General features: G+C 36.4%; 1 protein-coding gene across 1 annotated transcript in view; it reads left to right on the top strand.

The window, feature by feature from the left end:
- Shc (SHC-adaptor protein) overlaps nt 1-24036 on the top strand; it is a 141414-nt gene that overhangs the window by 85188 nt on the left and 32190 nt on the right. The window contains exons 8-9 of the mRNA XM_081747789.1: nt 4235-4396; nt 10449-10618. Coding sequence (XP_081603915.1) covers nt 4235-4396; nt 10449-10618 — 332 coding nt within the window. The remainder of the gene's footprint in view (nt 1-4234; nt 4397-10448; nt 10619-24036) is intronic.

Below are 24036 nucleotides of genomic sequence, written 5' to 3' on the forward strand. Positions count from 1 at the left end.
ATATATATATATATATATATATATATATATATATATATATATATATATATATAGAGTTTCCAGTTCAAACATAACCAAATAATTTTCACGCAGCTTTTGTAAAAATTACTCGATTTTGACGTAATATAGGGTACAAAGTGCTGTCTTTCAGATCTTCGCCCTCATGCAACCCAGATGTATCACTGGGTGGTGGTTACTATCTCTCAAAGACAGAGATGGATGTGGCATTTATAGCTCTTGAAAATTATCGTGCAGTAAATTAAAGTTGCTGCCATGGAAAAGAGAAAGTTAAATTTTTTCCTTGTAGAGTGTGGTGAAATTTTAGAATTAAGTTCAATATTCCCGGTATATGGTCTTATTTAGTGTATATAGTTTTTTTCATAAATGAAAAATATAATCCCATTGTGGTCCCATAACAAAACTTCTGAAATATGATACTGAAAAATGTATGCTTGTATGTAATTTGTTTCAAATTTTCAAATGCAGTTTGTGAAAAATTCAGTTTAAAAAATGAATGAACCTGAAATGAAAATTTTCAGAAAATAGTAATGTGCCTTTAAAATCAAATTAAAACTGATAACAAAAGCTACAATTTGGTGCTTATCTCACCCTTCTACATAATTTCTAGCTTGATTTGTAAATGATTTAGTGATTACATGTGTGTAAAAAATTGCACTTTCTCCCTCCTTGTCCTCCATGTTTCAGAGGAGAAACTGGGAGACTACAACATACAAAAATCTCAAATTTTTAGGTTTTTCGTTCCTCAAGTAGTATTTCATGACAACCAAATATGTAAATATCAGAAAAAAATTGTCAGGGTCAAAATTGACAAAAAAAAAAAAAAAAAAGTTCATTTGACGTTGATTGACCCAGGTATATATTGTACACCAGTAAATAAATAAATAAATAAATAAATAATAAACAATGCTTCTTCATCCTACTAAAGTTGCGCTTTTATGAGAAGAGTCGAAATGTTGCACTCATAAGAGAGGGACCTTGATAAGAGTTAGCCGAGAAAAAGAACAACGTCAGACAAAAAAGCCGGAGTGGTACCTCACTTATAGGTCCCAGGCCGTTTCCTTCCTTCCCTTTCCCGGGTCTTCCCTCAAACGTGACGGCCTAAATGGCCATAGATGCCGAAAGTCCAGAAATCTAAATCCTAATCCTAATCTTTACTTCCAGAATTACCTAGTTTTCAAAGCTTCTTAGTCAGTTGCCACCGCGAGTAATTTAATTTATGACTATTTCCTTGTAAGAAACCTGTATTATTATTGATTAGAACGGGTCGATTTTTTTTCTTTCTTTTTTTTTTTTTCGAACTTCATTTGAGCAAGTTGCGGAAAAGTTGTCAGGTTAGAGTAGTTTGAATGCGAAATCGCACAAAATTTTTCGTCAACTCTTTTTCCCCATTTCAAGAAGGTCAAGGTTTTCAGCAGCCGAAAGTAGGGAATAAGCACGTCACGGGGCGCATTTTTGCCATTTTTTGCGCTTGTAATGTGTATTAACACCGAGGAAACTATCTTTTAAGACAAGACTCTTAAGTTTTATTAAAAAAATATTACGAGCCGTATCTTAAAAAGTAGTTTTTAACGTGAAAAATTGTATCTTTTCTTTCTCTTTTTTACATTGCAAAGCGGCGAAGATTCAGATATCATGTAAAAATGTAGTTTTGTGTATTTTTTTCTTGTTGTCCTACGTCATTTTAAGTAATTATTGTTATTATTAATGGCATGTCATTTCTCCGTGCGTGTCTAAATTCATAAAACAAAAATATTTTAGTAATGGTTATTCGGATCGTTCTTTCGGCTCTCAGCTGATTTTGAATTCACCCTGTAATACTCGGAAATCACCCAAAACTCACCACGAGAAGATGGCTGCAACTCGAGTCTCTCCCCTACCCGTTGTTATTCATTCTTCTGTTAGCAAGCTTGTTCATATAACATAATCTATGTCTTCTAAACATGTCTTCATATAACATAATCATGCTTTTTTTTAAACTTTGAGGATCGAGTACTCAAGAAAAATAGAAAACTGATAGAAGTATTTTAGGTATACGAATTTGATTAAGAATAACATTGCTGTCTAAAATTTATTGAAACTCATTTAAGAAAATGTCAAAAGTTTAACTTCGATAATTCATTAGAGTTTAAACTTTACAAATCCAAATTGAAACTCTTGTTCGTTTCGAGTACTGGCATATGATGACGTGAGATATCTGTTATTACACGTGCGATCTTCTCAAGGGCTTAGATATGGTGCGGAAATAACGTAATGTTATAATTGGTCCTGACTGCGTTCTTGATGTTTTGCTCAAGCTGGTCTGTCATTATTGACAGCGATGTTTCCGTTATCTCGGTGGAAAACCAATCGATTATGCCTTAGTAATCGACTGATGTAAGTTGATTTCAGGGACAGTGAACTCTCGTAAGACTTCCTTTTTTTTTTTTTTTTATTTATTTATTTATTTCTGTTGTTGTCATTCTTTGATAGGCCTCCGTCTCAATGTCCTAGTGTTGCTACTTTTGTTCCGTTATCATGGAAGAAAAGTTTTCAGGATAAGAGAAATATCTGTTAATATGTACGGATGAGTGGAAAACTTGTTTCATGTTTTCTGGAAGAAATTGGGCCAATTCAACGATTTTCTGTAAGTGTCGGGCATAGCTCGAACCATGTACTGAACCAACCAAAGTAACATTTCTTCAAGTGCAAGGGTACTTACGTAAAGATAGTTATTTTGACGAAGTTAATAACCAAGAAGTTGAGTTAATTTTGAGATGAGCGTCCCTTTCAGTAGGCTATGTGAGACGTGGACCTATAGCTTAACGTAGGATCCGAACCACATGAATTAATTACAAGGAGATTATACAATTAGTCCAGGGTGGGAAGAAACCACAGATGATTCTTCACAGCAAGTAATATTTTCCAACCGGACTAGATAGTATCTTTAGACTGGTAGATGCCCCATCGAAGTGTTTAGCTAGATGGCGGAGAGGAAGTTCGTTTATATGAAGTAGATACACAATCCTCTGAAAATTCTTTCCTAACTTTTTCTCCGCACATGTGAGTCAGTCTATATTTAGATTAGTTTCATCGCAAGTAGTTGTAAAATGTCTGTTCTACTGTGTTCAAGCAACGAGAATCGCGTTCGTTATTTTGTCTCCATGCTCGGAAAGCGAAACATATCCTAGATATTTTGAGTCCGAGGGTTCTTGCATTAACATATAGAGCTCTTGTTCCAACTTTCTCCTTTCTCCTCATCAAAGTAAAGGCCACGAAGTCCATATTTCGTATCACTGTCTTTCATCAAGTCACATGTTAGTTTTTCTTTCTCCCGACGAATTTTCAATTTATCTGTTATGTAAGCGGCATCTTCCGAAGTGACAACGCCGGTATTCTGAAGAGCTGCAGTCGCTATCATAGCTGCTGATCTACCTGAGATTCGTGTGCAAAAAAAGCAGCAGATATCTTACGAATCTAGCAAATAATCACTGATTTTCGCACATAAATTTCAGGCAGATTAGCAGGTATGATAGCGACTGCAGCTCTTCAGGGTACCGGCGTTGTCACTTCGGAAGATGCCGTTTACATAGTAGATAAATCGAAATGATGACTAGATAAATCTTCAGAAGTTCTTCTTCACAAATGACAGGCGAATGTGAAGGACTCTTCTTTTTGTGTTCAGGTCTAGCTTCGAATTCGGATCCAGTAATACTGCTTGACTCATTCTTTTTTTGTCTCACCTCACTCGCAGAAAACTTTGACCTTCTTGAGGCAGAATAAATAGTTAGCCCAAAAATCTGCAATTTTGCATGCAAACTGTATTAACTCAAAGACAACTTTTCAGCAACTTGTTCAAAACAATTTTATATATATATATATATATATATAGATAGATAGATAGATATAGATATAGATATATAGATAGATAGATAGTTAGCTATATATATCATATAATATAAACTACCGTATTTTTCCTGTGCTTCAGAGATCTTACTAGCTTAGTGCCATGACCATCCAGTGTCTAAACTTTTCTACACTGGTATTCATTAATTTTGGGAGTATTTTTTTTTTTTTTAATTAATTTCTCGGAGTTGCAAAAATGTAAATACCACCCTGACTGTAGATAATAATACATAGTAGCGTATGTCAGTTTGTAGAGTACGTAGTCAATGCCATTTCGAGTTATGTATATTCACTTGATACGTGCACTCCTATTTTTATTTATAATTTACAGATGGAAGTAATAATCTGATTGATCTCAACTGTGATATTGTACCTCCAGCCGTAAACAGATGGAATCATGAATATGTCAACGACTGCGTTATTGGGAAAGGACAAGACAGACCAGACGGTTTACGCGAACAAATTAATCCAATGAGAGATGTTTTCGATATGCGTAAGTAATTTTGCTTGAGAGTGCTTACTTTCATAGATAGCTGTTATGCTTCACTACAGGTATGTAATTGCAAGGTCTCAATATTTTTTCTTTCTTTTTTTCTTTTTCTTTTTCTTTTTTTGTTATTTTGGTCATATCAGAACGTTACATATAAGAATGTATTTGTATATGCGGAGTAATTATAGTTGGAATGGTTGCCTACAATGTACGTAAATATTACTTGATGGATGTACTTAAAGAATTAGTGGTGATTTTTGAAACAGATCAATAAGGCTTACCGTGTAATAGCTCAGTAACAACTGATTAAGATACTTGCCTAGAGCAAAAGGCAGCACTTCCAACTTCTTCATAATTATGTAGAGATACATAAAGAATCCAGTCTGAATCAAATGTACATATGTTAGTGACATGATGTATTTAGGAGAAATTTTGCAGTCATGTGGTTTTTAGTGTTAATTTTAAGTGACAGTTATATCTTGCACTATAGTTTGTTTAGTGATGCCTTACATCACAGATAGCAATTGAGAAAATGTTTTAAGCTTAACGATTCTGCTCTTGTAGAAGATGGAAAGAGTATGTTTCGCGAAATTATACGGAGGAACTCATAAAGGCAGAATTTATGTGCTTACGTCTAACGTGAAGTTTGAAGTGTTACTGATGATAACTTATAAAGTCCGCAATGTCCCGAGATTAGTAAGTGTTGATGTTCTGTTTACTCATTTAATCTCTATCTCTCCCTCTCTCTCTCTCTCTCTCTTTCTTTCTTTCTTTTTTACATCGTGATTTCTAAGTAGTATGGTACATGGTGATATTGATATTGAGTTAGAAACACTATTCCCCGAATGGCTGTCAAGGTTGGGTGATGTCTCGGTGAATGACCTAGAAGAATCTCCCTCGCGAGACAATGGCTGTACCGTAAACCCACCCGCTCTGAGCCTCTCTCTCCAGCTGCAGGGGGTGGTTGGTAAACATCCACAAGCTATGCACATTTGTCACCTCAATGCACAGTCTCTTTTGAAAAAAATAGACGAATTCAAAGCTACTTTTAACTCCTTAAACATGCATGCCATCTTAATATCGGAAAGCTGGATGAAACCATCACTGAGTAACACTTTGATCGAACTCCCAAATTATCAACTTTTGAGAGTCGATCGCACGGGGAAGGGGGCGGGAGGAGTATGTGCGTATCTACGAAACGACCTAAAAGTGAAAGTGGTGAGTCAATCGCCTAATATTTATACATGCGAGAGTGAATTCCTTATATTAGAAGTGAATTTAAACCACCAGAAGGTGCTTGTAGCAGTGGTGTATAGACCACCTAAAGCAAAATTTGACAACTTTCTAAACGAGATATCTAAATATATTCCTGTATACCAACATATCATGGTTTTTGGGGATACAAATTATGACTTACTTTCGATGAAAGATGAGTGTAAAAAGTACAAAGAATCCCTTCTCTCACTCAACCTTTCACTGTGTGCGTTGAAGGCAACGCACCATACGATCAATAGTGAAAGCCTCCTAGATCATATTATAACTGCAGACCCCTCTAGAATTGTCAGTCATGGGCAATTTCCTGCCCCCGGCTTTTCACGTCATGATTTAATATACGCTAGCTATTCACTAAAAGTTCCTAAATATAGACCTAAAATCTCCACTTTTAGAAATTTAAAACACATAAATGATGAAGCATTAGAAAGGGACGCAGCGCAAATACCCTGGAATGACATTCTAATTATACCTTCCACTGAAGGCAAGCTAGAATTATTCAATAGCTTTATTCACACTCTCCTCAATAAACATGCACCTAAAAAAAACAAAAGATTTAAAAAACCTGCTAACCCATGGATCACACCAGACATTTTGCAGCTCATGAAAGAACGGGATTTGGCATATCAGAAATTTAAATGGTCCAGGAAAATTAATCCTAGTGATTCTGCCAATAATTTTGAAGAATATAGAATCCTCAGAAATAAATGTACACAAAAAGTTCGAACTGCTAAAATTAGATTTGCGGCTGATCTATGCACTCAAAGTAATAACCCCAAATATCTTTGGAATAAGTTGCGCATGTTTGGTATAGGAAACCGTCAGACTGACGTACAATCTATACACATTCCGCTTAACGAACTAAACGATCACTTTGCTCAGGTCCCTACTATAGACGATGTTACAAAAGAATCTACTATGAAAAACATACGCGAAAACCCAAGCATCCACGAAAAATTTAAATTTAGAACGGTTTCTGTCCTAGAAATAGAGGTAGCTCTGAAAAAATTACATCCAATTCAATAGGGGCGGATGACATCCCACTACAATTCCTTAAGAACATCAGGAGATATATTCTGTTCCCTTTAATGGACATATGTAATTCCTCTCTACTTTCGGGTTGTTTTCCTAGCCAGTGGAAATTTTCTCTCATTCATCCCCTTAAGAAAATAGCACAACCAATAACGGCGAACGATTATAGACCAATAAACGTGACGCCATGTATTTCGAAAGTTTTGGAGCATATTGTATTAAATCAAATGTCTGATTTTATAACTTCCCATGATCTCTTATGTCCATATCAATCTGGCTTTAAAAAAGGGCACTCCACACATACGGCTCTTATAAAAATTACAGATGACATTAGAGAAAGCATAGATAAGAAACAATTCACAATACTTTTACTTTTAGATTTCACTAAAGCATTCCAGTCGGTCGATCACGAAATTCTTCTAACAAAACTTAAGTCACTCTTTCATTTCACAGATACGTCGGTTAAATGGTTTCGTTCGTACATTCAGAATAGATATCAGCGTGTTTCTGTTCTGGACAATCAAAGTTCATGGACAACTGTGCACTGTGGAGTTAGTCAAGGAACGGTCTTAGCACCGATTCTGTTCTCTATGTGCATAAATGACTTGTCTCAACAAATTCGCCACCTTAAATATCACTTATATGCAGATGATGTTCAAGTATATACTTCGACAGATCTTGGAGACATAAACGACACTATCTCACTCATAAATTTAGACCTTGAGCGCATAAGTGCCTGGGCCCAATCTAATAATTTATATCTAAATCCCAATAAATCTAAATGTATCATAATAGGTTCGAGAAATATCCTCTCCAGACTGCAGAGCACCGCACTTCCTAAAATTACATTAAATGGCACACATACAGGGTTTGTATGATAAGTAATGAGACCAGGTCTGGAAACATTGTTTTATTGATCTGATCTGTACAGGGACTTAAAAGCTTTCGAAGTACTCTCCTCTTGCGTCGATGCACTTCTGCAATCGATGTTTCCACGCTGCAAACGCCCCCTGGAAGTCAGCAGCCGGCATGTCCTTTAGAAATGTGGTCACGGCTGCTTGGATGGCTGTGACGTCTGCAAAACGGGTTCCTTTCAAGCGTGGCTTCAGCTTCGGGAAGAGGAAGAAGTCGGCCGGGCTCACATCTGGGCTGTAGGGTGGTTGTGGAAGGACTTCCACCCCAATCCGGGTCAAAAAGGAGGTCACTAAGAAGGCGGTGTGGGCAGGGGCATTGTCGTGATGCAACTTCCACCGGCTAGCGATCGCCGGTCTTTTCCGCTTGACGCTCCTGTGCAGTCTCTCAAGGACTTGTTTGTAGAAGGCGGCGTTGACGGCTTGTCCTTGGGGTACAAACTCCTTGTGGACCACCCCCACATTGTCAAAAAAAACAATCAACATTGTTTTCACCTTTGACTTCGACATTCTGGCCTTCTTGGGGCGCGGGGACGCAGGAGTGTGCCACTCCGCGCTTTGACGTTTCGTTTCAGGGTCGTACTGGAACACCCACGACTCGTCACCTGTTATGACGTCATCTTCAAAGTTAGGGTCACTGTTCATGAGGTTCAACAGTTCCTGACAACAATCAACACGTCGTTGCTTTTGTTCGTCAGTCAACACTCGCGGCACCAGTTTCGCACAGATTTTTCTCATTCCCAATTGTTCCGTCACAATCTTGTGCACTGTTGTGTGGTTCATATCGAGTTCATCAGCAATCAATCTCAACGATAATCGACGGTCTGAGTTCAGGAGATCCCTCACTTTTGCCACAGTTTCGTCCGTAGTCACTGTTGTCGGGCGTCCAGCCCTCTCCAGATCCTCAACGCTTTCCCGGCCGTTCCGGAACGCACTGTGCCAACGAAACACCTGGGCTTTGGATAGGGCTTCCTCTTTGTAGGCCTCCGTGATGAGAGAAAGCGTCTGAGTAGCCGTTTTCCCCAGGCGAACGCAAAATTTGATCGCATAACGCTGTTCGATGGAACCCTCCATGTTTGTTGATTTTCCGCCGTGACAAGAATGTTCACAAGGGCTTTGTCCAAGGCTTGTCCGCGCTCCACTAAGGCTCGGAGCCAACTGACGCGCGGTGCGTTGCTTTGCTCGGACCCCCCCCTACATCCTCCATCACCGACAAACCCGCTCCAGCGACACGCGCGCCGCGGCGCGGCGAGTCTCATTACTTATCATACAGACCTTGTATAGCTTTTGATGAAAAAGTGAAAAATCTGGGCCTCATATTTGATCAGAATCTTCTATGGGCGGATCATATAAATCATGTATGCAAAAAGGCGTTTGGTGCATTGCACTCTCTATACCGTTTGAAAAATACGTTGCCTTATCCAATTAAGGCATCGATAGTACAAAGCCTTGTACTATCACATGTTGATTATTGTATTGGAGCTTATGGCAACGTAAATAAAGAAGCGCTAAGAAAGTTACAGAGGGTTCAGAATGCATGCGTTCGGTATGTTTTTAATCTTAAACGTTCAGATCACTTGACGCCATTTTTTAATGAATTGGGCTGGCTAGATATCCAAGCTCGCTACATATATCAATCAATGACAATTTTATTTAAAGTTTTGACATTTGGTGTGCCTATATATCTTCACAATAAACTACAGTATGTTAGAGATAGCCACAATCGTGACACTCGCTCTAGCAGATCAACACTGCTGTCGATACCTCGTCATAATACGAATCAAATGGCTAATTCATTCACAATCTCTGGTATTAGAGAATGGAACAGACTTCCACCAGATGTAAGGAATTCACCTTCAATTGCGACATTCAAAAGAAATTTGAAGCAATATCTGATAGCCTTAGCCAATGTACACCAATCTCGGGAATGATTTTTTTTTTTTTTTTTTTTTTTTTTTTCATAAAGCTGAGCAGTAGCAACCAATTGTAAACAGAAACTTGAGGTATGTATCTATAATACTAGGTTAGTGGGGAGGTATGAGGGAGGGGGGAATGTAAGGTAGTATACTTTTAAGAATACATATATCGTTCTGTGTATGCTGTGTGTATAGTTTTCTTGTTTTTATGATAAATAGTATGAGGGTATGGGGGAGGGGGTATGTAAGGGAGCAGGTTCGTGTGTAGGGGTATATGTGTGTGTAGGTATATATGCATTAATGTAGTAATTGTATTTTTTATGGATTTGACATCAATTGTAGTAGTTATATTTAATATCTTGTATACATTTGAGTTGGTTGAGTGTAAGAAAAGGCAAACATAGCCTTAACTCTGCCGTTAAATAAATAAATAAATAAATAAATAAATAAATTCATGCGGAATAGACATCAGTAACTTACATTTTAAAGCATTTCCGTGCATTTGATTGCAAGTCAAAACAATCATAATTTCCCTATAAAAGTCAAAGCAAAATTGTATTTAGTTGTGGAATCAGGAAAAACTTCCAGTTATGTCAAACTATCTTTTATATGTAAAAGAAACATAAAGCCAAAAGAGTATAGGGAAAGCTGTATATTTTGGGATTTCTATAAACTTCCAGTATGTGATTTCGTGTGATTTCGTTGTAAATGAACTACCATGTGCAATAATGTACGTGAATTTCTTAGATGTTACATGTCCTGGTACTGTGACATATTTCGAGGTCAGAAATTTTGAGAAGTACAGTTTTGCTTATTTGTATCTATTCTGCATTATTTCTGCTGTTTTATCAAATTTCGAAACCAGATACGCGAATATAACCTTTTGAATAAGTAAAGGAATAAATATTGTATGTTATATTTCAGAACCATTTAGCACTGCTCTTCCTTCATCTGCTTCCATGCCTACAGTCAAGCCATTGTCAACAGATGTGCCACATCGTATGACGCAAGCTTCCCAGAAAGCTCAGCTTCAAAATGAAATTTGGTTTCATGGGCCAATCAGTAGAAAGGAAGCAGAAGCGTTGCTCAAGAAGGTGTGTTTTTGTTTACTCTTCCATTTTCTTTTATGATTCGTATGCATATTAACAATGGCTGTACTACTGTGAGTTAATGGATTGGTAACATAATGAACTCATTGAAGCTTTTTTATTTTCCACATGCATGAACATATAATTCTAAACCTTGTGTGGTGAAAATAAACGGAAATAAGTTTAGAATAATAAAATAATTTATCTGTTGAACCCTTGTATTGTAATTTCCTGCGATGTGTTGTGCTCTATTCCACAAATCTAGCTATTCAATGCACTCAGTATTAGTTTCAAGAATTTTAGTTTCATGACTTTGAGACATTTGAGTTTAGATCAATAACTATCAATCACTAGAAAACGATCGTCGAAGAAAGTAAAGAAAACAAACTTTTGAAGCATCTGAATATATTTGGTAAAGAGATATTAATGGAAATGTTCGCTCATGATTAATTCAAAGAAATGAAATTCAGTTTCTGTGAACGAGAACGCATGTTAACTCTCAATATATTCAGTTCATAGCTAATGTAATCCTTCCAACTTGAGTGCACTACATTTACAAAGATGCATGACAAAAATCTTTCACGTCGGTTGGCAGTCTCTTCATAGAATGTTTGTTAAGAATCATAAAGGTTTCAACTGATCGGGGCTGCGTCCGTCTAGCTTCCATTTCATTACATCTTCATTATTCTCTTTCAATCTGTTTGCCATGTTCCTCCGCGTATTGCAGAGTATTTGTAATGGTAGACCAATTTCTTGCAAGCTTACATATTCCAACCCAGTCTTTCCACATTCCTTAAGAAAGATAAAAAAAAGTAAAATCATTCTGAAACTGGTCGTTGTCAAATTCTGTGTGCGTTTTCTGTCTCTTACATTTAATTTAAATAACTTAAAAAGATAGTGGTTACTTAATGAACCCATAGATGCATGTTGAATATGAAAATCATTAAACTCACCTAGACACCTGCTTATTTATTTATGTATGTCCATTACGTTTCAACGACGGCTTGTTTCATCTTCAGTACGAGTTCTTTAAGGACATTTTACGTTGCTTTGTGAACTCATCACAGGTAACATTCCTTCCTTGTATATACATTATTATTCTTCGTTGATATCACCCTTAATTTACTTCAAATGAACCCACTTGAATGGTTACTGTACTTCAGTATCTCTACAATGCGTTGCTTCCTTGGTGAAGTACATTAACCCTCAAGTGGGTCTTTTAAAAATAAATTCAGGGTTTTGTTTGATATTAGGGAAACAAAAGAATTTTTGTACAATACAGGAATGTTATTGGTAATGGATCTATAAAGCAACGTAAAAATTCCTGAAAGGATTTTTCTGAAGATGCCGACCAGCATCGTTGAAACGTATATGGACAAGAACAGGTACTTAAGTGAACTCAATCTTTTTAATATAATATTAAAATAATGGAAAAGATTCCAATGTAGAAACATAACTGTGTGTGATATATACATACTTATCAGAAAATAATTAAAACAAACATATAAGAAAATGAAACTTCTTCGCTAAACGGTTTGTGAATCAGAAATAGGAAGAAAAGAAAGAACATAAAATAACTGTAAACAATGGCGGACTGGGACGTAAAGAGTACAGGCGGAAATTAATCAGCTGGCATGTATATCGTATATGAGGATCTGGAGCTGAGTGGGCTTAACTTCCATATTTATTAACATTAATTAAAATACACAATATGTGCAGTATTTAACCACTTCCTAGGAGAAAGTTCCATTCTATCTGCAAAAAATAAACTACAAAAGTGGTGATGCTGTCCATTATGGAAGCGAGCGTCCTTGATCTTCCCTGTAACTCATTTAACCCCTAAACTATAGAAGAAAGTCTCTGGTCTCTAACAAAACAGACTATACATACATTTCCTCATTTTGGCTTGTTTCAACTGCAAGCAACTGTCGAGTGGAAATCCTCAGAAAAATATACAATATTCGACCCCAAAAATTTTTTCTTCTTTCTACAGAGGTTGTCATAGAATATCTTTTAAATCATCTGGTGGTTGGAGATAAGAGTTAGTTCTCATACTTGACTGACATCAAGCAGTGGAAACATCAATCAACACATACATCATATTGTGTCAGAATCGAGTAATTTTTGTTAAAGGTATCAGATAACGTATTGTTTAAACCCGGGAGAGAGGACCGGGATAATTCTCTCTCTCTCTCTCCTTTTTTTTTTTTTTTTTTTCAATTGATTTGAAATCCAAGTAGTGGGAGTGATTATGAAACTTTAAAAATGCGCGCCATATTGTATGAAAAATTGATATTTTTGCGGAAGATACCATGGATTTTTTTTTTAATCGGAAAGGGGCGGGGAAGTAGTCCATCCCACATATGGGGGACTATATTTATCACTCATTTTTGACTGATTTTAATCCTAAACACTTTGCATTACGGAAAAAATCAAATAAAATATAAATCAGTGTAATATATATAAATCAGAAGCAAGGGTTATTCTACTATTTTATTCTTTACTGATTTTAATTCCATACAGAGTGAGGGTGATTGGAAAACCGTAAAGAAAATGTACAACATATTACACCAAAATCGAACATTTTTAGCGAAAATTATCGAGGAACATACCTTTTAAATTGGGAGAGTGGTAAATTCAGCATTTCGTTTTTGGCAGATTTCAACACCATGCTGTGGGAATGATTAGAATGCTCTAAAGAAACTATACAGTATGTTTTCTGGTTTAATATTTACGAGGTTTATATCGGGAATTTCTTGAATGTATAGTGTTACAGGCCATTTAGGATCCGTATCAGATTTCTCCATGTGAATGGCAGCTTCAAGCTAGAGAGACACGTCAACTCGTGAAAATATGTCGGTATTTCTATAAAATAGAAAGCCATTTTGTTTTAAACATTCCCGAGTTTTATGTTAAAAAATGTAAATATTGCTTTAATTCAGTTGCCTTCATTTATGTTGATTATGTATCTATCAAATATGTTTTCATCTGTTAATGACTTGTTTGCATATGTTAATAGTTTATTTTATAAGGTTTAGGGTGACATTTGCGTATATTTATTTGTATGCACGTGGTTTCAGTGTTTTATTTTCTTCCTAGGTAATAAGATAGGTTTAGCAAGAATTAAAATCCTAATTGCAAGATAAAATTATAACTCAATTGTTTGTTTTATTAAGATACCTCTGTACTAGTACTGCAACAGAGTTACTGTTTAAATGTGTCTACGTAAAAAAAAAAAAAAAAAAAAAAAAAAAAAAAAAAAAAAAAGTAAATTATATTGTAATGTATGCAGCCTACATCTTAATGTTACCATGAAACATTCTAACTTGCGGTACGTACTCCGTATGTTCACTTTGGTCTACCGCGGCTACTATAAGGCTTCTTCGTGTAATGTAGGAATGAAATAATGAGAATTAAGTAATGAATCATGATATATTATATATATTATATATTGTAAGTTATGAAGTAAACGTTGCGTCGAAATTTTGAATATAAAATATTGAATTACGCAGAGCGTATGAGATGATTAATGCTGATGTGTAGCCGTGGGAGTAGTTACACTCAGAGAATTTCTTATGTTAATACCAGTGAGTGGTTCATGTCGTCAATGCAGTCACTTATTGACAGTGAATACAGGCACGTATAAAGTTGTTCTGACGTGATGAGGCATGCCATGTTTTGTCATTCACATTTTGGATGTTATATAGATTTGTTTGGAGATGTTTTGTTGTTAACTTGCCATTCTTCTTCTAACGGTCCTCCGCCCATATTCCGTACCTGCGATCAAGCGAAATCCACTTTTCTGGAAAAATCTCGGTGGGCTCACACTGACCCCACTTAGCCGCATAGATGTGGTTGAATTAGGTAAACTTAAAAAGATTTCTTGAGCTCGTATGAGAGACAATTCACTTAACAGTGGCGACCGATGACTTAAGACAGGTTGCAGAAGTCGATCAAGAAATATGGACGAAGTGGGTGCTGACTAGAGGAGAAAAAACATAAAATCACTCCAAAACTGACATCAAACTTCGAAGAAGGACAATGTGGAAGAGGCCTCTTATATTGTAAAATGTTTGAAACAAAGGAAGTGGAGAACACTTTATATCTGTCATGGCGGTGGTGCATTTAACCGTGTCTTCTACATGTTTTCTAGCATAAGTCGTCTCGTAGATGTTGGGTGGTACCGGTGACGCCGGATCCGTATGAACCATCGGGTTGATGTAACATACGATGACAACTATTTTAAATATCACTACGAAGCGTGTTTTCAGGTGTGCATATTATCAGGCGCTATTCGCTTTACCAGAGCGTAGCGATACCGAAATATATATATTTGACGAAAAGAACATGGATAACATTAAAAATAGCTTCAAATTAGAACCACAGGATATGTCACATATTAACTTGGCCATTACATGAATAAGGAGTACTATCGTAACTTTCTTTTCAGGCAAGTACAAGTATCTACTGTCCGTACGGATTCTCTACATTCCAATAGTGTGGTATTATGATATAATTTTAGTGTCAAAATTGAACGATTGGTCCTTAATTTTCTGCATTTAATTTAACGATAGGATAATCGAGAATAGGATAAAGGAAATAAGGACTTGGCAGCAAAAACTCTAATGTACAATCATATTATCTTCACACATCATCCATTCACTAAAATAATAAACTACGAGTGGCCCAAAAGTAGGTATACAATCCAGTATGTTTTATATATGTAGGTCTGTTTACCTACTTTTGGGCCACTCTATATAATTACCTTAAAACCATAGTCGGTTAAATGACAGACAACCTGCTTTAAGTCCTCGATGAATAATCACCATTATCCATAAAATTTCTCCAACGTTTAAAATCAAAAACTACGAATCTACTTTGACATACTTGAAGTAAGCTTTTTTTTTTTTTTTTAAAAAAAAAAAGCTATTATATCTATTATTAATGTTTTTCTGCCCTGCATGTTAAACAATTGTTTTAATTTCAATTACACAATCATGTTAATAGTAGGGAAATGTAAAATAAAGCGTAAGTTAAATCATTATTGACAAAATAGGAGTAAACATTGAAAACAAAGTATTAACAGAATATTTAAATTAAATAATACATGCGATAGATGGAATATTTAGAGAAGATGCCATGATTAAATTAATTAAAGTTTCACCATCTGTAATAGTTACCAAAATGTGAAGAAACAATATATTGAATTGTCTCTCATACGAGCTCAAGGAACCATTTCACGTTTATCTAATTCAACCACCAGTATGCGGCTAAATCGGGTCAGTGTAAGCCGTCGAGATTTTTCCAGAAAAGTAGACTCGGAAAAATCTCGACGTTATATTCATTTAGCACAAGGTATCATTGCACAAGTTAGGCAAATCACTAGGGGAGATTTTTTCAAAACCTTCCGGAAACTGTGAATTAGTAAAAATTATTCGTTTACCGCACTACTCAGCGCTTTGTTGAGACTGGAAGTGAAAGATCGGCCGCGGCAAGAAAGACCACGTACAGTACGAACAGTGGCGGCGCGTGTCTGACAAAATTCAACTAGGAAACAGTCAGTTATGGCTCGTGAACTAAAGATATTGAAAATGTCTGTGCCTCGCACTTAAGCAGTGACCTGAGATTTCATGCTTACAAACAACGTAAATTACATCTCATAAATGAACGGAAGCGCCAGAGACTCCTAAAAGCAAAGAACTTACTTAAGCGTTACGCAGCAAATGGGCACCGTCGAGTCCTTTTCATTGATGAAAAGATTTTCAGTGTTGAGGAGACTTTTAATGCCCAAAATGACAGGATATATGCCACATCCTCTGGAGAAGCTAGTGAAAAGACTCCAAGGATCTAGAGGGGTTAGCATCCTGCCTCAGTCATGGTGTGCTGAGGTTTGAAATATGAGGTCACAATGGAGCTCACAATAGCAGAAGGAATTTCTGTGAAAAATGTGTCAAAACGTCAGTCAAAGTGTACCAGGAAACAATGCTTGAGAGACTAGTCAAGAATCTCATCAACACCCTCTTTCATGGACAGAATTGGAGCTTCCAGCATGACTCAACCGCAGCACACAAGGTACGGACAACCCATCAGTGACTGGAGGCAAATGTTCCAGACTTCATTTCCACATCAGATTGGCTTTCTGTAAGTCCGGATCTAAACCCTGTGGACTACAAATTGTGGTCCAAGCTTCAGATGGCTTGCAAAAAGATACTTCCCAATATTGAAAGTTTAAAGCAGTATCTTCGGAAGGCAGCTGCAGTTTTCCCAGTTGGCATGTTGCATGATGCAATTGATGAATGGCCACAAAAACTTAAAGACTGTGTGCATGCTAATGGTGACCATTTTGAATTATTATTTGTGATTTTGGTTCATAATACATCCATATAACTCATGTTATTAGGATATTAAAACATCCCTGACCATTTGTGTCACTGTACTTAAAACTTTGAGATAGTATCTATGGTAAGACTAGGTACAGTTCGAAGCATAGAAAATGTTACAAAAAGTTACAAAAAGTCCAACTTAGAAACAAACTTGCACCGTGTGCTTATGCATTCCGCAATACACTTCTCATCGACTAGTTACTTCCGGTATTCAACCCAACTCACCTCCATCCTCCACCTCTTCTTGTCTAAAGCGGTGTGTGACGTAATGTACTCTTTCCATTCAGACGGAAGAAACAGGAACCAGGTTACAAGGTTTATCGCTCTAAAACCGTCTCTTTCATTCGTTTGTTCTGAAATGTCTTTCGAGAGCCTGAATAAAACAAAACGTCAAAATGTTCCCATAGCTTCATAAACACCCTTATTTGCATTCTTTCCTTTCTTCAAAGGCTACATATCACATCAACCTAGGAAGATGCTCCTTGTGAATTCAATGGAAATTGTTAATCATGGCAGTAGGTTTTGTGCTTCCCAAAGTCTGTAATGCGGGCGCAGAGCTCTAAAAACTACCGACAGAATTCATTTCTTGTCAGTAATTGCAAGCAAATGTTCCAGTTGGCGTCATTTGAGCAGGAGAGAAGGGTGTAATTACCCCCTCCCTTGAGCTTGAGAAATACCTATTCTTTGATCAAATGTGTAGTAATATAATAAAAAAAGTTCGATCCCAGCTCGCGTCAAGTAAACTTTGTGGTGGACAAATACCGTGAGCGTGGGTTCTCCCGCTTCCTCCCACTTTTTCATTCCACCATTTCCTTCATTGCTTATCGTCACCGTCTCCTTTAACCTCCCCGCATAATCGTGGGACGAAAAACCTAAAAGATTTCATTTCATTTTTTACTAATAAAAAATGAAACTATTATGTAGGTGGAGAATCTTCGCCTCCCCCCCCCCCCCCGGATCCGGCAAACATCTAAAATGACGTTCCTTTTAACAACAAACCTATATAGTTACGATAGCAGATTGCTAGAGCACTTACACTTGGTTTCAAGAGTCGAAGGTTTGATCCCGAGCCATAAGAGTTCATGGACGACATTGAGAGAGAGAGATTCAAATATGGAGACAGAAAGGAATGATTTACACATATAAGTTTAGGATTGGAGAAAGAATGATCGGACAGCATCCGTATTATGATGAAAATTGTGACTTTGTGAAACAGAAGAAGGAAAGGTTCTGAACTGCGAGGATCACATTAGGCAGATATTGAATTAAGATGGAGAACTCTTTTTAAAGCATCAGATGATTACGAAGGGAGAGGAAGATCTTAAGATCTGAAGAATTAAGAATTGCTTCCGAGCCGGGTTTCGAACCACAAACCTTTTACTCATGTCTTTATCGATTCATGACTTTATCCTCTCAGCCACGGAGAACTCTACGTATCCTGTCATATACTTTTCCTTTACCTACTAGAATGGGATATTCCAAACGTTGACTCGGTGGATGCACCATTCAAATGGAACGTAGACTTCTTGTAGCTTAGTTATAGGGTATATAATGAGCTTACTTCCCCTTGTTCAGGAACACTTCTTAAGTCAGTAAAATTTATTCTTATTGTGTTCATTAAGAATAAATGACAAAATAGTGATAGAACTATATGATAAAATAGTGCCAAATACTTTGCGTCGTTGTCTGTTACATGAATGTTTAATGTAACGGATTCCTACGTGGATGGTCTTAGGTTACGATGTTTCAATGTTGATATTAAATCCTACTACCTTATTGTAATTCATTTCCCTACTTCATATCATGCTGAATGTTTGCACAACGACGACAGTCGGGCGGTATTAAGAAATCCATTGTTACTCTAATATATATACATAGGAAGTTTGACTCAGAAGAAAAGCATAATAAACCGTACGATGCAACATAGACTCCTGGAGAAAATTCAAACGAATTTAGTATATGTGTAAATTACCAACTGAACAATGTATTGTGGGGTGTAAGACGCTGAAACCATCCCTAGGAGGGGAAGAGATGACATGTGAAAAAAGTAATAGAATACGAAAGATATTGGTTTTGGATTCATAGTTCTCTTGTTCGAAGAGATGAATAGTGGCACTTCAGATGAGCGCTCCTCAGTTGTTTTTAGCCCTGCATAAGTGGAAAATGGCTTTATAAATATATTTTTCCTTTTAAGTGTGATTGTTTAAAAAACTTGTCCTTCAAATTTAGTTTGTAATTGTTTTCTTAGTTATAATTACATATGTTTTCTATTTATATTTTATTCTGTTCTACATTTCTTATATACATTATATGTCTTATACGTTACACAATTTAGTACAGTATGTTCTCATATTGAATTTGGACTCCACAAAAAGCTTTCTGTTACTGAAATAAATTTCTGCCTATGCCCCTGCAGAGCAATGACGATTTTAGCTAGTGGTCAGATGATAATGCAACAACAATTCCCCAGAAATAATATCTCTGATAGGTCCGAATGTGACACCAGTATCTGTGCATTACCACTTTTCACTCCCAGTGTATTGAAACTCATGCCAAAGGAGCTGTTCGAAAATCTTCATTGGTTCTCCCCTCTGACCCTGATACCAATGGGTTTGACCTTGGACATATACATCTGGAATGGCACTATTATGTCACTGATCCCGAAAACTAACCATTCGACACAAGTATAGAACGTTTTCGATTCTTTTTGTGTCACCCTCCCACTCTGACTTCTATGCCAACCAAGACTTAACTCGTACTTAAGCATAATTAACAGTGTCACTATTCATCTTTGAGACCCCGAAAACTATGAATTCGACACTAATATCGTTTGTATTTGACTACGTTTACATGTCACTTTCCTCCCTTATTGGGGATGGTTTCAGTATCTATGCAGAAATTTCAACCAACTTAAGTATACCTATCAGTTGTAGAGCGTTCACCTCTGGTGCATGAGGTCACGGGTTCAAACCCTGCTCCTGCCAAGTGAACTTTGTGGTGGACAAACAATGTGTGCATGGGTTTCCTCGGGATTCTCCCGTTTCCTCCCACTTTCTTCATTCCACCATTTCATTCATTACTCATCATCACAGTCTTCTTTAGCCTAGCCGGCATAACCGTGGGACGTAAAACTCAAAAATTTCCTTTCTTTTTCATTTTTAAGCATACCTATAAATTACCATCTGAAAAAAAAAAAACTGTGCATGTGACCTTTTTCGAAGAGGAATTCGTTGACTACTTTTTCAATACCAATGTGGTGGCTTTTTTTTTTTTTTTTCGTTTTCCATGCTGAAGATTACCAAAGAGCTCAACGTCATGTGCACCATTGTGCTATGAATATAGGTTTTAATGGCGTTAGTTCACTGAATGCTGGCTTAGGTGCTGTTCTCGTCACAGGAAAAGTGAGATACAGTTATAAATGAGTAGGGGTCTAAACAAATACGGAACACTACTAGCAATGACAATTATCTAAGAATAAAACTTTAGCTAATTCATTCTAAGTTGAAATTTCACGCAATCTCTTCCTTTATTACTGCCCGTTAAAGTTGTTGCAGCAAAGAGGTGATAATTGTTTTGAGTAGATTTTACAGTCTGCAGTTCCTTTAAAACTTCCTTTTCTTCTAAACCTGAAGTAGTGTCCATTTTAGACATTGAGGAAAAATTGTAAAATTATATAAATACGTACAAAGAGGAATTACGAAACTTAAATGGGCCTCCCCCTGCCAGCTGATACTATATTTGATTCAAATTTGAATATCGGAATGCATAAACTAAGTGTAACTAAAAGAAAAAAGTAACAAGAATTGGCGAAATTCGAACCCAGGACCACCAGGGAAGGAATGTCGTTCATTAAAGCCTCATCTGACAAGCCATGACGTGAACATACCCATTTGTAAGTTATAAATTTGCATAAATTTGTAAGTTATATATATTACAGTAAAAAAGGTATTTTATAATTACCGCCCGACCGTCGTCATTGTGCAAACAGTCAGCATGATATGACGTAGGGAAATGAATTACAGTAAGGTAGTAGGATTTAATATCAACATTGAAACATCGTAAGTTAAAGAAAAGCATGTAATAACAAATATCATATTTGAATATAATTTCGTCTTAAACTAGCTGCGACTACATTTACTTCAAAACTGAGTTTCTCGATTGCACAGTATGAGCGTGGCTAGAAGAAAAGTAAATAAGAATGGTCGGGATTCGAACCTAAGACCATCCAAGTAGGAATCCGTTACATTAAACATTCATGTAACAGACAACGACGCAAAGTATTTGGCACTATTTTATCATATAGTTCTATCACTATTTTATCATGTATTCTTAATTAACTTAATAAGAATAAATTTTACTGACTTAAGAAGTGTTCCTGAACAAGGGGAAGTAAGTTCATTATACACCCTATAACTAAGCTACAAGAAGTCTACGTTCCATTTGAATGGTGCATCAACCGAGTCAACGTTTGGAATGTGCATCCACGTAGAATTCTCCGTGGCTGAGAGGATAAAGTCATGAATCGATAACTAAAAGGTTTGTGGTTCGAAACCCGGCTCGGAAGCAATTCTTAATTCTTCAGATCTTAAGATCTTCCTCTCCCTTCGTAATCATCTGATGCTTTAAAAAGAATTTTCCATCTTAATTCAACATCTGCCTAATATGATCCTCGCAGTTCAGAACCTTTCTTTCTTCTGTTTCACAAAGTCACAATTTTCATCATAATACGGATGCTGTCGATCATTTTTTTTTTTTTCTCCAATTCTAAACTTATATGTGTAAATCATTTCTTTCTGTCTCCATATTTGAATCTCCCTCTCTCAATATCGTCCATGAACTCTTATGGCTTGGGATCAAACCTTCGACTCTTGAAACCAAGTGTAAGCGCTCTAGCAATGTGCTGTCGAAACTATATAGGTTTGTTGTCAAAAGCAGCGTCATTTTAGATCTTTGTCAGGTCCGGGGAAGGGGGGGAGGCGAAGATTCTCCGCCGACATAATAGTTTCATTTTTTTTATTTGTAAACAATGAAATTAAATCTTTAAAGTTTTCCGTCTCATGATTATGCGGGGAGGTTAAAGGAGACGGTGACGATAAGCAATGAAGGAAATGGTGGAATGAAAAGTGGTAGGAAGCGGGAGAACCCACGCCCACGGTGTTTGTCCACCATAAAGTTTACTTGGCGCGAGTGAGATCGAACTTTTTTTTATTATATTACTACACATTTGATCAAACAATATGTATTTCTCTAGCTCAAGGGAGGGGGCAATTACTGACAAGAAATGAATTCTGTCAGTAGTTTTTAGAGCTCTGCGCCCGCATTAGTTTATGAAGCTATGGGAACATTTTGTGACGTTTTGTTTTATTCAGGCTCTAGAAAGGCATTTCAGAACAAACGAATGAAAGAGACGGCTTTAGAGCGATAAACCTTGTAACCTGGTTCCTGTTTTTTCCGTCTGAATGGAAAGAGTACATTACGCCACATACCGCTTTAGACAAGGAGAGGTGGAGGAGGGATGTGAGTTGAGTTGAATACCGGAAGTAACGTCGATGAGAAGTGTATTGCGGAATGCATAAGCACACGGCGCAAGAGTTTGTTCCTAAGTTGGACTTTCTGTAACATTTTCTATGCTTCCAACTGTACATTGAACTGAATAAATTTCTTTATCTTGAAGATATTGGAACGAAGTATGACGGGAGACCTAACGGTTTTGAATACATCATTGTTCTGTATTTTACTGACATACAAATTGATATACTACGACAGATATTAATTTATAGTTAATTGTGTTGTGTTGACAATATTTTTGCAGTACTAATTCACGAAGTATCTTTATAAAACAAATAACTGAGTTATAATTTTTAACATTTTATCTTACAATTAGAGTTTTAATTCTTGCTAAATCTATCTTAATATCTAGAAGAAAAAGAAACACGAAAAGCATTTGCATACGAATAAATATAATCAAATGTAAGCCTAAACCATATAAAATAAACCATTAACATATGCAAACAATTTATTAACAAATAAAAACATCTGATAGATACATAATCAACATTAACAAAGGCAACTGCATTAAAGCAATATTTGCATTATTTAACATAAAATTTGGGAATGTTTAAAACAAAACGAAAACTTTCTATTTTATTGAAATAACATGAGGTATTTTTAGGAATTAACGTGTCCCCTTAACTTGAAACTGCCATTCATAGGAAGAAATCTTATACGGATCCAAACTGGTCTGTAACAGTATAATCAAAATTCCTACATGGGAATGGATTTTATTCCCTTATTCTTGATGGGTTGTAACCTCAAACAGTATGTTATTTCTGTATTTTGAAGAAAATTACATCAAATTGAATTAAAATCGCATATGCTAACGAGAGTTATCGTGGAACAAATGTACACACAAATGCCAATCGAGTCAGGTAGTAACAGACTCGCTTCAATAATGTCATGCTGCAACCATTCTCTCTGCTGACGCCCATATATCTCAACAAATATGATAATTCAAATGATTGATGATTTGTACAACTACGACAAAACCTAGAAATACTGTGTCAACGATTTGTACAACTACGACAAAACATGAAATAGAAAGCTAACATGTGGTGTCTCAGTAGTATAGCGCTACTGGTATGTTTGGTACCTTGCTGGATCGCAGGTGAGCTTTGTGGTGGATAAAAATCGTGTGTGGGGGATTCTCTCGGAGTCCTTCCATTTCATCCCACTTCCTTTTCCCCACCATTTCCTTCATTCTCGTCATTATCTTACCCTCCAGGACATAATCGTGGAACGAAAACTGAAAGATTTCATTTTATACTACTTCCTTAAAATATCACATTCAGACGCGAAACATGACCATTCACTTATAAAAGAAACACTTTTTCATTTTTATTGAAGTTTTCAGTCTTTGAAAGCTTCTTAATTCTATATTTAAAACCAACAAAGATTTCAAGACACTTGTCCTATTAAGGGTCGTAATTTTGTTTTGATTAATTTCAAGTTTGAAAATACTTTCACGTGTTACTTATGTGCAAG

The sequence above is a fragment of the Thermobia domestica genome, chromosome 2 (assembly GCF_964235325.1).
Source record: "Thermobia domestica chromosome 2, izTheDome1.hap1.1, whole genome shotgun sequence".
NCBI lineage: Eukaryota > Metazoa > Arthropoda > Insecta > Zygentoma > Lepismatidae > Thermobia > Thermobia domestica.